At 46.5% G+C, this 14822-nt stretch overlaps 4 protein-coding genes across 6 annotated transcripts; all 4 read right to left on the bottom strand.

Annotated features, from left to right (window-relative positions):
- Positions 1-650: 650 nt before the first annotated feature.
- Positions 651-2609, bottom strand: LOC136357326 (uncharacterized). The gene has a single exon (XM_066312504.1). The coding sequence runs from the start codon at positions 1554-1556 to the stop codon at positions 780-782; it is 777 nt and encodes a 258-aa protein (XP_066168601.1). The 5' UTR covers positions 1557-2609; the 3' UTR covers positions 651-779.
- Positions 2610-3410: 801 nt separating this feature from the next.
- On the bottom strand, positions 3411-4623 carry LOC4343873 (stress-response A/B barrel domain-containing protein UP3). The gene has a single exon (XM_015791313.3). The coding sequence runs from the start codon at positions 4477-4479 to the stop codon at positions 3694-3696; it is 786 nt and encodes a 261-aa protein (XP_015646799.2). The 5' UTR covers positions 4480-4623; the 3' UTR covers positions 3411-3693.
- Positions 4624-5640: 1017 nt separating this feature from the next.
- Positions 5641-8797, bottom strand: LOC4343872 (stress-response A/B barrel domain-containing protein UP3). Of its 3 annotated transcripts, none has more exons than XR_010742590.1 (3): positions 7877-8797; positions 6263-6341; positions 5641-5903 (listed from the first exon to the last, which is right to left on the bottom strand). XR_010742590.1 is itself a non-coding variant. In XM_066312503.1 (2 exons), the coding sequence occupies exon 1, from the start codon at positions 8690-8692 to the stop codon at positions 7880-7882; it is 813 nt and encodes a 270-aa protein (XP_066168600.1). In that variant the 5' UTR covers positions 8693-8797; the 3' UTR covers positions 6961-7161; positions 7877-7879. The 3 variants fall into 3 exon arrangements, 1 of the variants encoding a protein (XP_066168600.1); XR_001547613.3 differs by lacking the exons at positions 5641-5903; positions 6263-6341 and adding exons at positions 7026-7161; positions 7325-7421; XM_066312503.1 differs by lacking the exons at positions 5641-5903; positions 6263-6341 and adding an exon at positions 6961-7161.
- A 1515-nt stretch (positions 8798-10312) lies between these two features.
- Positions 10313-14811, bottom strand: LOC4343871 (peroxisome biogenesis factor 10). Its single transcript, XM_015792091.3, has 11 exons — positions 14552-14811; positions 14429-14460; positions 13589-13678; positions 12933-13027; positions 12629-12833; positions 12388-12457; positions 11826-11904; positions 11476-11609; positions 11266-11354; positions 10890-10975; positions 10313-10794 (listed from the first exon to the last, which is right to left on the bottom strand). The coding sequence occupies exons 1-11, from the start codon at positions 14736-14738 to the stop codon at positions 10692-10694; spliced, it is 1170 nt and encodes a 389-aa protein (XP_015647577.1). The 5' UTR covers positions 14739-14811; the 3' UTR covers positions 10313-10691.
- Between the last annotated feature and the right edge of the window lie 11 nt (positions 14812-14822).

Here is a 14822-nt window from a genome sequence, read left to right as displayed (position 1 = left end):
TCGCCCGCCGGCTTTCCGGCGGTGAGCTCCGGTGGCGGCTAGGTGGGGGAGGAGGGAGAGGGAAGGCGGCGGCGCTACTAGGGTTTTTGCCCCCCGTGTCGCCAGCGAATGGGCGACGCGGGGGGAGGGGGGATGGCTGCATCTGGCCGGCGCGGTATTGTTTGGAGGAGGGGCCGGAGACCGGCTTGGTGCAGAGTGGCGCAGCCGATGGCAGCGGAGGCAGGCTCGGCGCGAGAGGCGCGGGTGGCGGAGATGGAGGCAGGCTTGGCGCGAGAGGCGCGGCCGGTGGTGGAGGAGGCGACCTCAGTGTGAAGAGAAGCTGCCGGTGGGTGTGGCGCGGTCTTTGGCGCACGAAGGCTGGCTGACAAGGGACGCCGGTGCAGGGGTCCCATATGTCGGCAGAGTTGGAGTGGTGGTGGAGCATTGGTGCGTCAGCTATGGATTCGCAGGTGGTGAGCGGCGGGTGAAAACCCAGCCCGGCCTTGGCCGGGCCGATAATGATGGTTCATTCCCCCTCCTGGGTCGTTGTCGTGCTGTCTCACCCCTCAAGGGTGGTTGCCGGGCGAAAGCCCAGTTGAAGTTTAGCGAAATCATTCCTAAATTTCTCACATAGCCACGTGGTCCAATTATCAATCGGCAAAACAACCGGCTAGAGAAGCATGGATGGATAGATAGATAGTACGAAGTACTCCATATCAGATTGAGAGAAAACAAGGGAGATGGGTGATACTCATACATAATGTACTGCCATCGATTGATCAATAGGACGCACAATCACATTATTGATCGAAGGAAGACGTGTCGTCGGCGCTGCCGCTATCGAGCACCGCCGATGCCAGCCCGTTCGTCGCCGCATCGACGGCGACGCGAACCGCAGCCTTGAGAAGCAACTTCCCAACAAGGGAACTCCGGCTCCGCTTCACGCCGGTGCTCTGGCCGCCGCCGCCGCCGCTCTGGCTGCTGCCTGCGCCACCGACGCCGGTGCCCTGGCTTCCCACCCCGGCACTCTGCTTGGCGCGGGCGCCATTGAGGCACTCGGCGTGGAGGCACACTCCGCAAGCGTCGCACCGGTAGAACCAGCCGCCACAGACCTCGCCGCAGCCGGAGCAGGTGCGGCACTGCCGCCCCAGCGTCGCCGCCGCGGCCGCGGCCGCCGGCACCATGGCGAGCTCGTGCTCCGGGTGCAACGGGCTCCTCACCTTCGCCGGGAACATGGTGCAGAGCGGGTGCACGTCGAAGCCGCACGGCACGCAGCGGTAGACGAAGCCCCCCCGGGGGCACGCCGCGGCGCACAGGTCGCAGACGCGGTCGTTGTCGGCGACGCGGCCGAGGGCGAGGCCGTGCCACGGGTGCGCGGCGAAGGAGGAGATCGCCGGCTGGAAGTAGTCGGCGCAGGCCTCGTGAATGTCGAAGTCGCAGGCCTTGCACCGGAGCCCGACGAGGCCGCGGAAGCCGGCGGCGCAGAGGTCGCAGACATGGCCGGAGCTGCTGCTGTACTGGCACCTCACCAGGACGTGCTGCGGGTGGGAGCAGTGAGTCCGGTAGTTGTAGTACATCTTGGAGAATGGGAGAATTGCTTCTGTGCCAATGTCCTTGCCTCTGAAATCTGAAATGTCAGGTCTCCCACAAGGGAGGCCTTAAGATGTGCAAGTATAGATGCTGCAAGACTTGGTTAGCATGTGCATTAGCTGGATATGGATATAAGTGCCAAACTATTGAGGCAAGAAATGGTATAATATGGTAATCCAGGATGTAATTTGATGGTTTGATCCGCCTAGTTAGTCAAATGTTTTTATTTCCTGCATATAAAAATAGGTGCCCTTAGAGGAGTAGACTCACTCTTAGTAAGGAAATGGTTTTATGCTTCTCAGTTCTCAATATTCAAATCCATGATTGGCATTATTAGAACAAATGTTTACATGTTTTAATAATGTTCCTGTAAGTTGTAACTTCTCAACGAATTAAGTATATTGCAAATTCAGTTAGTTCCTTGCTTTGAATACATATTCCACTCCTCAAAACTCTGATAGTGTCTTGCTTGGATGCAAACATCCTAGCTGTATCTGCCTGCCTATAAATTTATATAATGTAGGGTTTGGTTGTTGAGAAATTCAAATAATTGTATCTTAGGCAACCAAATCATCCCTTCCCTTTATGGAGAGCCATTTATCCTAAACCGTATCCCTTCCTAAACTTAAGTTATGTCCACTTTATCAATTTATACTCAGTCTTGTTGTTTCATAAAATATAACCATGTAGAAAAATAGAAAAAAATAATGGTAAAACCAATCTTTTTTTTCTTTTTAAGTATCTGAGTATATATGTCATGGTAATTTCCCTTTGTCAAAATATTACTTGCAACAAAGAACAGAGCATTATGCAATAAAATCAATTCAACCTAGAGGAAGTGGTGCATGCCTCAGTCCTGCACACGCTACCAATACTTTGTCAAGCACAAAACTTGACAATGAATTTATTAAAGCGCAGGGAAGGCAAATAATTTATTTAAGTGTCTGACCTTCTATGTTGAGCAGGCTGTCACGAACCCTTAAAAGGATGTGACCGGTCTTTTGTTATATGCTAAGTTTCTTAATGAGAAAAACAGCATATTTACAAATTCACTCTGAATATATTGAAGGAAGCAACAGAAGGGCAATAGAAGGAAGACCAAACTACAGTTTGAAGCGACCAAAACTATGGCCCTGTTTGGTTGGTGCCCAGAGGCCAGAGCACCATGCCTGACAAATTTGTATGCCTGAGAAACATTGGAGATGTTCATGAACTTTGCCTGGTAAGGCAACCCGAGACCTTGCTTGTTTGGATTGCTACTGCTGCCTGAGAGAAAACAATGTGGTTGAGCTTTAGATGATTGGCTCTTTCAAACCCACAGCATCAGCAAATTGCCAAATTCATCAGAATTTGCTGCAGTATCGCTCATTTTCGAAAGTTACTCCAGTCCTGTTCCTTTCACCACCATTGTTAACAAGGCCAACAACCAGTAAGTAGATGGTTGCCATAAGAGTATAAGACCATACATCCTTTTCTGAAAGAGCTGTAGTCCAGATCACTATTACCGCTAAAAAAAGGTCCCCGCTACTATTAAATGGACTGACCTCCTCAACTTTAACATGGCCAAAGTCATCAAAACTGCTCAAAATGTAGTAACCCAGACATCCGACAACAGCGATTACTGCATATAATACTCTACAATCACAAAGGCACATGTTCCATAGTCCATAGATCATGCCTACGAGGATTCTGCGAGACAGAAATACAGAATTGGAGCAAGACTAAAATACTTCTATGGGTGCATAATACTAAGTCAAAAGAATATCAAATCCTAAAAGATTGTGCAGTGGCATGTCAGTGGTTCCTCCATGCTTAATGGGGGAAGGGAGGCATGAGAGGCATAGCACCGAGTTGCGAGTCTTAAAATTATCTGACATACAAATTTGCAGTTGCAGAGCGAGAAGAAAAGATGAACACTGAAGACAGCAAGCTCTTGTTCGGTAGACGTCCAAGCAAGAGCGGCCATCCTAATTCCTAGTTCAGGTAGTCAGGTACAATTCTTATTCATTTCAAAATCAATTGCCATTGCTAACCACAGGCCACAGCACACCCAATCACAAGGATTGTATTATTCTCAACCGATCAAACAAGGCAACTAGAGTTTTCGAACCAAAGGCAAACCTCTCAGAGGTTGGCCGGCGCCGGAGCCTCCGCGGCGGCAGGTCCGACGACGAATTCCAGCTCGAGCACGTCGTCGAGCAGCGGCCTGACTATGGCCTTGGCCGCCTCCACCTTCCCGTCCCCGTCCACCGCGTCGAGCCCCTCCACGCTGTCGAACACCGCCACCATCCCGAACTGGTACCCCTTGGCCCGCGCGGGGGAGAAGTTCTCCCCGAAGCTCACCTTGGCGCCCTTCGCCTCCCCGGCCGCCGCCGTCGCCGCGGCGAGCTTCTCCGCGAGCTGGTGCGCCTCCACACCCTCCTTCAACTTCGCCAGGGAGAGCCGCACGGCGGAGCCCGGGTTCACCGGGGACGGCACCAGGGCGGCGTTGACCCAGTCGATGGCGGTGGAGTCGAGCGCGTTGGGGAGGACGTGCCCCTGCACGGCGGCGACGTGCGCCGGGTGCGCCGCGTACGCCGCCAGGTCGGGCTTGGTGGCGTAGCGGGAGTGGAGGACGTGGGTCGGACCCAGCGCCTCCGCCGCCGGCGACCGGAGGCGGAGCACGGGGCCGACGTGGATGTACGACAGCCCGGGCACCGCCGTGGACAGCGCCTGCAGCGATGACACCATCGCCGCGGCGGCGCCCGACGACGCCGCCTCCGGGCGGACCTTGATGAGCACGATGTGCTCGACCGGCGCGGCGATGGCGGACGACATGGCGGCGGCGGCGGCGCGGGAGGAGGAGGGCTTGAGGGCGAGGCGGCGGAGAGGGGAGGAGGTCAAGGGGAAGGCGGCTCGGAGGCAAATCATGGTGATTAGCGAAGGGGAGGAAAAGATAATTAAAAACGAAATGATATTTCGGAGACAGCGACCTGCGCTGGTGCTGTTGGTGAGGTGATGGAGGTGGGAAAGATGAAGATGAAGCAAGTTGGAATGGATGGAGTAGTGGTTTGCAAGTACTCCATAGTAACTTGCTGGTAGTATAGTATGGCTGTTTGTGTACGGGCAGAGCAAAGCCGGCGTCATGGATGGCGTTACGGGAGAGAGAAATTTGAGGTGGATTGCATTCAAAATGGGAAAAGGATGGAGAAACCGAGAAACCATGCTGGATTCTCTGTTGGGCAGCCGCCGGATGAGAGGGTTGGTGGCACCTGTGACAAACAGGTTCGGTCTTTTGCTTTGCCACACTCCAACTCTACTGAGGACTTAGTTCCAAACTTTTCCTTCGAACTTTTAACTTTTTCATCACATCAAAATTTTTCTACACACATAAACTTTCAACTTTTCTATCACATTGTTCCAATTTCAACCAAACTTTCAATTTTGGCGTGAACTAAACACACCCTAAGATTGTGTTCGCTATTTCCAGTTCCCAACCGGAACAGTTAGCACGGAAAACGGAGCGGTCTATTAACGCGAGATTAATTAAGGGTGTGTTCTTACCCAAGTTTCACAACTCATCTCCCTCGTTTTCCGCGCGCATGTTTTTCAAACTGCTAAACGGTATGTTTTTTGCAAAAAGTTTTTATACGAAAGTTGCTTAAAAAATCATATTGATCCATTTTTTAAAAAAAAATTAGCTAATACTTAATTAATCACGTGCTAATAGATCGTTCCGTTTTCCGTGCGCTAACGGCTGGTTGGGAACATCCTCCCGCGAACACAGCCTAAAGGCCCTGTGTAGTTTAGGGGTGAAAAGTTTTAGCATGTCACATTGAATATACGGACAAATATTTGAAGTATGAGATGAAGACTAATAACAAAACAAATTACAGGTTCTGCCTATAAACTACGAGACGAATTTATTAAACATAATTAATCCGTTATTAGCAAATGTTTACTATAGCACCATATTGTTAAATCATGGAGCAATTAGACTTAAAAGATTTGTCTCGCAATTTACATGTATTCTGTGTAATTAATTTTTTTATATATATTTAATACTCCATGCATGTGTCCAAATATTCGATGTGACACCTCGACCTGTTTCCCATTCACAAAGGTAATATTGGAACATTTTATACCCATGTAACAAGTAAACACAAAGCATTGGCATAAAACCAAAACCGGTTTCATAAATTCAGAAAAAGAAAGTGCCACCTCTCGATGAAGGATAGCTTCCAGATGAGATTTGATTAATCGAACTAGCAATTGTTGATAAATTACTTCTTCGAAGCCTTTCAGCACCGAGAATACATAACTGAATTAACAAAAAAATACCCAAGATTTGATACCTGCAAAATCCGATGAGTTAAATATGATCTGCTGGAGAATTTTAAGCTCCCAAAGGGAAGTAAAACATGTGAAGATGTCCAAAAAAAACTGTAGATCATGAAAAGACTCATCATCTGCATTCTCAAACTCATTTATTGCAGGTGTTTCATAGTCTAATGTTTGTATGATATGTTTCATGTTCACGCCAAAATTGGAAGTTTGGTTGAAATTGGAACAATGTGACAGAAAAGTTAGAAGTTTGTGTGTGTAGAAAAGTTTTGATGTGATGGAAAAGTTGGAGGTTTGAAGAAAAAGTTTGGAACTAAACTCGGCCGTAGTATAAAAGGTACTCCTAGATGAGCAAAATAAAGGAGAGTACCTGGGCCTCTGAATCATTGGCTTCCCAATGAATACATAACGAATGCCAGCTGCTCGCTTTGGTAAATGATAATACAATCCTGCAACAAATTGGAAACGTCCAAGTGTAATCAAATATCAAACAGTTACTACAGATTCAATTGAGGTGATAAAAAAAGAATATAAGACCAACTCTAACTAAGCCATCAATTAATTAAGGCTTGATAGTATCATGGTGTTGCATCCTACCATAAATGAAATAAATGATTGAAATGGACGTAGCAATTTCAATTGAGTAGAGTATGATAGAGTTCTCATATGACAGTGAATTGCACAATTCACTGGAGATGTTCTGTTAGATGTTATGATAAACTGGGTTGGTATTTACCAATAAGTTGTATTATGGTAATTTAATTTTTCTAATTGCCTCACAATAAGTTCAGGTTTCATGACTTTAGCCACTGAGCAGTACTAAGAAACAGAACTCTTCATTTGTTACTCGTCACCCTATCTATCAAAACTTATTGGTCCTCAAACTCATTCCAAAATTTACATGATGTGTCAAACATAAGATTATATAGATGTTAGGCAAGAAATGCATTTTCATAGTGTTACTACAACCTTAACTCTACAGAAACATTTCCCTATGACTAAATCAAGAGAGTTTTTCTGCTATAAGAAAAGGATGGCAAACACAAATTAGAATAATTTCATACCGAAGGCCATTTCCGAAGAACCCATTCCCACAAGGTATGAACTCTGCCTCTCAACCTTGACAAATGAGAAAAACTCAAGCTTCTTGAAGGACTGTTCCTAATTGGGGATGGTTGTGCTGCAGTGCCTATACTAGAACTATCACTTTCAGAATGGTCATCAAGCTGAGAGTCATCGAGGGCAATACCACGTGCAACAATTCTAGAGCTGTTAAAATCACAATGAGAAATTATGTAATCAGTTTCATTCAGCAAGATAGTCGATCTCAATAGGAATGAATGACCAAAACTATTACTGTCAAACCTGATGCGTTCAGCAAGATCACTATTACCACTAAAAAAAGGTCCTCTGTACTATTGAATGGACTGACCTCCTCAACTTTAACATGGCCAAAGTCATCAAAACTGCTCAAAATGTAGTAACCCGGACATCCGATTCCGACAACAGCGATTATTGCGTATAATACTCTACAATCACAAAGGCACATGTTCCATAAATCATGCCTATGAGGATTTCACAAGGCAGAATTGGAGCAAGACTAAAATACTTCTACGGGTGCATGATACTAAAAGATTGTCCAGTGGCATGTCAGTGGTTCCTTCATGCTTAATGGGGAGGCATGAGAGGCATAGCACCGAGTTGTGGTTAACAAGACTATCTGACATGCACATTTGTAGGCAGCGCGACAAGAGAAAGATGAACACTGAAGGCAGCAAGCTCTTTCTTGGTACACGACGATCCAAGCAAGAGCGGCCATCCTAATTCCTAGTTCAGGTAGTCAGGTACAATTCTTATTCATTCCAAAATCAATTGCCATTGCCAATCACACGCCACAGCAGCAGCAGCACACCCAATCACAAGGATTGCATTATTCTCGATCGATTGAACAAGGCAACTAAGAGTTTCCAAACCGAAGGCAAACCTCTCAGAGGTTGGCCGGCGCCGGAGCCTCCACGGCGGCAGGTCCGACGACGAAGTCCAGCACGAGCACCTCGTCGAGCAGTGGCCTCACCGCCGCCTTGGCCTCCTGCACCTTCCCGTCCCCCTCCACCGCGTCGAGCTCCTCCACGCTGTCGAACACCGCCACCATCCCGAACTGGTACCCCTTAGCCCGCGCGGGGGAGAAGTTCTCCCCGAAGCTCACCCTGGCGCCCTTCGCCTCGCCCGCCGCCGCCGTCGCCGCGGCGACCTTCTCCACGAGCTGGGGCACCTCCACACCTTCCTTCACCTTCGCCAGCGTGAGCCGCACGGCGGAGCCCGGGGTGACCGGGGACGGCGCGAGCGCGGCGTTGACCCAGTCGATGGCGGTGGTGTCGAGCGCGTTGGGGAGGACGTGCCCCTGCACGGCGGCGACGTGCGCCGGGTGCGCCGCGTACGCCGCCAGGTCGGGCTTGGTGGCGTAGCGGGAGTGGAGGACGTGGGTCGGCCCCAGCGCCTCCGCCGCCGGCGACCGGAGGCGGAGCACGGGGCCGACGTGGATGTACGACAGCCCGGGCACCACGCTGGACAGCGCCTGCAGCGAGGACACCATCGCCGCGGCGGCGCCCGACGCCGCCGCCTCGGGGCGGACCTTGATGAGCACGATGTGCTCGACCGGCGCGGCGATGGCGGTGGCGGGGGCGGACGACATGGCGGCGGCGGCGGCGGCGCGGGAGGAGGAGGGCTTGAGGGCGAGGCGGCGGAGAGGGGAGGAGGAGAAGGAGGAGGTCAAGGGGAAGGCGGCTCGGAGGCAAATCATGGTGATTAGCGAAGAGGAGGAAAAGATGATTAAAAAACGAAATGATATTTCGGAGAGAGACAGCGACCTGTGCTGGTTTGGTGATGGAGGTGGGAGAGATGAGGCAAGTTGGAATGGATTTTGTAGTGGTTTTAACTTGCGACTAGTGTGGTAGTTTGTGTACGGGCAGAGCAATGCCGGGGTATGGATGGCGTTACGGGAGAGAGAAATTTAAGGTGGATTGCATTGAAAATGGAAAAAGGATGGAGAAACCATGGTGGATTCTGTTGGGCAGCCGCCGGACGAGAGGGTTGGTGGCACTTGTGACAAACGGCTTCGCTCTTTTGCTTTGCCACACTCCAATTCTACTGAGCTCAAAGTGACGAGGCGAGAGGAGAGGCATTGCGTTTCTGCAGAGATGCCAGAATTGCAGACTGCGTGTGGGCAGAACTCACAGTAGAGTACTCCCTCTGTCCCAAAAAAGACAAATTCTAGGTTTCCGTATCCAACTTTGACTGTCCGTTTTATATGAAATTTTTTATAATTCATACTTTTATTGTTGTTAGATGATAAAACATGATTAATATTTTATGCGTGAATTGTCTTTTTAATTTTTTTTATAATTTTTTCAAATAAGACGAACGGTCAGACGTTGGACGCGGAAACCAGGGTTTGTCTTTTTTTTAGGACGGAGGGAGTATGAGATAAGCAAATGTCTCGTACGCCAGTCACGCAACGCAATCAAAGAACGTGATACAGAGGGATACGGGGATAAGCAAATTTAACTATTTGCCACTATTAGATTCGACAATTATTCAAATGCCTCTATTAGATTTGCACTTTTTTTTTTGCCCCTCTTAAGAGATGCATTCTTAACTATTTGCCACTTTTGCCCACGTGGCATGCCAACGTGGCAACATAGGGTAGAAATTGGTGTAAGACCCATAAGTCAGCCTCTCCTCTCTCTCCTCCTTCTTTCCCTCCGGTCCGGCGTGCGATGACGGCGTGGTTGGGGAAAGGAGCAGTGGCGGCGGAGGAGATGCAGCGATGGCGGACATCCTCGTGGTGGTGGAGGAGGCGGAGCGGCGGCGCCGGCGGAGGAGGCGTAGCGACAGCGGATGGGCTCCTTGCGGAGGTGGACGAGACGAAGCGGCGGCGCCAGCGAAGGAGGATGTGTAGCGGCGGCGGACGGGTTACTCGTGGTGGTGGAAGAGGCGAAGCGGTGGCGCTGGCATAGCGACGCGGACGGGCTCCTCGTGGAGGTGGAGGAGGCAGAGCAACGGTCGGGGCAGAGGAGGATGTGTAGCGGCGGCGGACGGGCTCCTCGCGGTGGTGGAGGAGGCAAAGCGGCGGCGCTGTCGAAGGAGGTGAAGCGGTGGCACTGACGAAGGCAAAGCGGCGGTGGATTAGAGCAGCCGCGCACAAGGATGGAGACCGGAGCAGCACCGGCTTGTGGCAGAGCACGCTCCTCGCCGGACCAGAGGGAAAGAAGAAGGATAGAGAAGAGGCTGACTAGTGGGTCCCACACCGATTTCTACCCTGTGTTGCCACATTGGCATACCACGTGGACAAAAGTGGCAAATAGTTAAGAAGGCATCTCTTAAGAGGGGCAAAAAATTAAGTCCAAATCTAAGAGGGGCATTTGAATAATTGTCGAATCTAATATTGGCAAATAGTTAAATTTCCCGGCAGAATTTCAGGTCGATACATTTTGCTCTAATGATTCCAGTCAGCCACTGTTCTACCCTACAAAATCAAGTTGTGTCTACAATGTACATATACATGGGTATCCGTTTGAGCTCTAATGAAAATTTTGTTCTGTTTGATTGTTTTGTTATTTGAGCTCTACAATACAGTTGAATGGCAGCATTGATCTTCAGCCTCATTGGATGGTTTCTACTCTCCTCTTTTGGTACACTAAAACACTTCAGAAGAAGAGTTCTCGCCAAAATGTGGGGATTCAGTATCATTTTAATGAATCCACTGGAGAATGATATGACCCCTTGCTAGTAATCATTTGCTAGAAATCTGAATGATATATACAAATCAAACTCGAATGTGTAATCGGAGTTCTGCATAGGGGGCATTCAGGCTTCTCATTACACCACTCCATAATGCAACTCCTGCATGTTATGTCATGAATTACCATACCATTCAAGTGAGTGCATGAGAGAAAAATTTCAGGCTGCATCCGTAAAGGCCAAAAAACGAGTCTTACCAGCAGAAGACATGGCCACAGGTTGTGGCAGTGGGATTCTGACGGGTACTGAGACAAAGGGTGCATTTGCTCTTACCACTGGATGCCTGAACATTAGACATACAATATGAAAGAAGAATTATATTCATACACAAAATACATCAAATAACATAAACAATATAAGAATAGTGGTAAAAAAGCATTTTCAGTTCAATCATAATCTTAAATTGTAACATTTTTTTTACTTTGTTGCTTTCTTTTTTAAATAGAATTCTGTTGCATAACATGAAGTGCTTGATACCGATAATCTTAAAAGCTGTTGGCGTCCAACACAAAGCTAAACATTTTGTGCTACACAATAGTAGTCATCTCAATGAATTTATCTAGAAAAAAATACCTCTGAACTAGTAGCCAAATCTGCAGTTTTCCCATGGCGGATGTCGCTGATTATATTTCCATCTTCATTTAGAACAGGGACACCTCGACCTGTTTTGCCATTCACAAAGGTAATATTGGAACATTTATTTATATCCATGAAACAAGTAAACACAAAGCATTAACATAGAACCAAAACTGGTTTCATAAATTGAGAAAAAGAGTGTACCACCTCTTGATGAAGGATAGCCTCCAGATGAGATTTGGTTAATCGAACTAGCTATTGTTGATAAATTACTTCTTCGAAGTCTTTCAGCACCAAGAATACATAACTGAATTAACAGAAAAATACCCAAGATTTGATACCTGCAAAATCCAATGAGTTAAATGTGACCTGCTGGAGAATTTTAAGCTCTCAAATGGAGGTAATACATGTGAAGATGTCCAAAAAAACTACAGATCATGAAAAGACTTATTATCAGTATTCTCAAACTCATTTATTACTGGTGTTTCATAGCCCATTGTTTGTATGATTTGTTTCATGTAGTATAAACAGTAGATGAGCAGAGAAACAGAGAGTACCTGGGCCTCTGATTCAATGGCTTCCCAATGAATACATAACGAATGCCAGCTGCTCGCTTTGGTAAATGATAATACAATCCTACAAGAAATTGGAAATGTTAATCAAATATCAAACAGTTGCTACAGATTCAATTGAGGTGATAAAAAAAAGAACATAAGTCAACTCTAACTAAGCCATTACATTAATTAAGGCTTGATAGAATCATGGTGTTGCATCCTACCATAAATAAAATAAAAAATTGAAATAGATGTAGCAATTTCAGTTAAGTAGAATATGATAGAGTTCTCATATGCAGCAGAGCATGACAGTGAATTGCACAATTCACTGGAAATGTTCTGTTAGATGTTATGATAAACTGGGTTGTTATTTACCAATAAGTTGTATTCTGGTAATTTAATTTTTCTAATTGCGTCATAATAAGTTCAGGTTCCATGACTTTAAGGCAGCCACTGAGCAGTACTAAGAAACAGAACTCTTCATTTGCTACTTGTCACCCTATAAAAATTTATTGGTCCTCAAACTCATTTCAAAATTTGACATGCTGTATCGAACATAAGATACCTTCAAAATAGAAGAACATAAGGTTTGTCCGGATAGTTAACTGTATAAAATCTTGAGCAAATGGTAGCATCTGCATGCATATTAGAGTCAGGCAACAACATATAGGTGTTAGGCAAGAAATGCATTTTCATAGTGTTGCTACAACCTTAATTCTACAGAAACATTTCCCTATTACTAAATCAAGAGAGTTTTTTCTGCTATAAGAAAAGGATGCCACACACAAATTAGAATAATTTCATACCGAAGGCCATTTCCGAAGAACCCATTCCCACAAGGTATGGACTCTGCCTCTCAACCTTGACAAATGAGAAAAACTCAAGCTTCTTGAAGGACTGTTCCTAATTGGGGATGGTTGTGCTGCAGTGCCTATACTAGAACTATCACTTTCAGAATGGTCATCAAGCTGAGAGTCCTCGAGGGCAATACCACGTGCAACAATTCTAGAGCTGTTAAAATCACAGTGAGCAGAAATTATGCAATCAGTTTCATTGGGCAAGATAGCCGATCTAAATAGGAATGAATGACCAAAACTATTATTGTCAAACCTGATGCGTTCAGCAAGATAGGGAACGGTAGTTTGGTACAAAATGAATAGAATCCGTCTAGCAGGTGTAGGCGGAAGTCCGTGCGAGGTTGCAACCTGTTTACAACATGGACAACATCAGCATGATAGAGTGAATTTTGACTCCTATGTTTTCTGTGAATGGCAGCTTCAAGCCTACAATTTGGCTGTACCTTATTAAGATTAATATTATTCATTGAAGACTCTTCTGCTAATAACAATTTTTTGTGTCTTGTCGACAAGAATAAAAAAATTGACTATCTCAATAACTGAAACCAACACATTTTGTGTTCCCTTTACATTTTCCTAATAGGATCTACCAGTTATTTGACTCCTAATAATTTCATGTTTAAGAAAAAATAAACAGTTTTGTGTTTCACTTCAGATGCAAACAGACCCCTCAATTAAACAAAAAGGCCATATTTACTCCATCAAAGGTTTCTTGTGTCTCCTACATAAAACTGAAATAACAGCACATGTCCAGTATATACTACCTACAGTTACAGAGACAAATTTACAACGTGTGCCCCTCAAAGTATAAGGCAACAGATGAGCAACAAGCTAATGGTATACTACCAAGTACCAAATCAAATAGCTGCGAGTAGAAACTGTGCATTAAAGACAAAAAAGCAGTATGACCTGAGATATATCACAGTATTCTTCTCCAAGTGTTTGCTGGCCTGAACCAGTTGTTAGCAAGTAATAAAGAGACTGACCAAGCAATTTTATCTGCAAATGTTCATGAGAAATGTAATTTTGGACAATCAATAAGAATATTAGCACCGAAATAAATGCAGAGAACAAAATTTATACTATTTCTCTATGTTACAGATCTAGAGAACAATTTGATGTAGTTCATATTTTAAAAGGTTGTGCTTCTGCCACACAGCACAACACATTCTATGCTACTGAGAATCTGATGACTGAGATGCAACACAATGCAATCCATCTTCATTTTTTTATATAAATAAACTAATTTCACCACCAAGCATGGAAATCAGATATATATAATAACATAACCTGTCAGTTCATACTGACTAGAACAAATTAGCTATTTGAATTCAAATGCAAAGTAGCTACATGAGTTAAAACGCCGAAGAAATCAAACAGCCCTAAAAGTCCGTTGATAGTTGAAGTTTAATCCCCAGTACAGTAATGCATACCCAACTTGTAAGCCTTGAAACTTGAAAGCATGTAATATTATAGGTGTGCAATCAAATTTGAAGTTGTAAAAAGCTAATACACTAAATGCTCATTGCCAATCATACCAAAGTCATACGACAATATACAATAGTTGAAAATTTTCAACTACTTTACCCAAACACCGAAACAATTCATCTGATTTCAGGCATTCACTCTCATATCACCAGTCTATGTAGCAAACAGTGTATAAGATAAGTTAAATTTCCGGCAGAATTCGACAAATATCACATAACCCGAGTAGAGCCACAAGCCAACACAGCCAATTTAAGCTCTCACCTCGTTCTGATAAGCAACGGCGACCCTGGTACCTGCATCATCACCAAAACCCAAACCACCATCAAATCGCGCGACGCGGAGCTAATCTTAAGCTACGAGACGGGGGGAGAAAAAGCAACACACCGAAGAGGTGGCGGAAGGCGTCGCGGCAGGCCTCGGTGACGTGCGCGGCGTAGCCGTCGTCCTTCTCCGCCGCCCGCATGATCTCCGGCTGCGCCGCCTCAGGGAACCGCCGCGGACGCGCGGGGGCCCCGCCGGAACCGCCGCCCCTCGAGCTGGTGCCCGCATCCCCGCCGCCGCCGCCGCGCATCTCTCTCGCCGTCGACCTCCTCACGCGATAGAGAGTTCAGAGCTCCAAGGAGTTCTCGCCTCGTCCGCGCTTCGTCGTGCTCCA

Source organism: Oryza sativa, chromosome 7 (genome assembly GCF_034140825.1).
Source record: "Oryza sativa Japonica Group chromosome 7, ASM3414082v1".
Lineage (NCBI taxonomy): Eukaryota > Viridiplantae > Streptophyta > Magnoliopsida > Poales > Poaceae > Oryza > Oryza sativa.
This window is presented reverse-complemented; position numbering and strand designations above follow the sequence as displayed.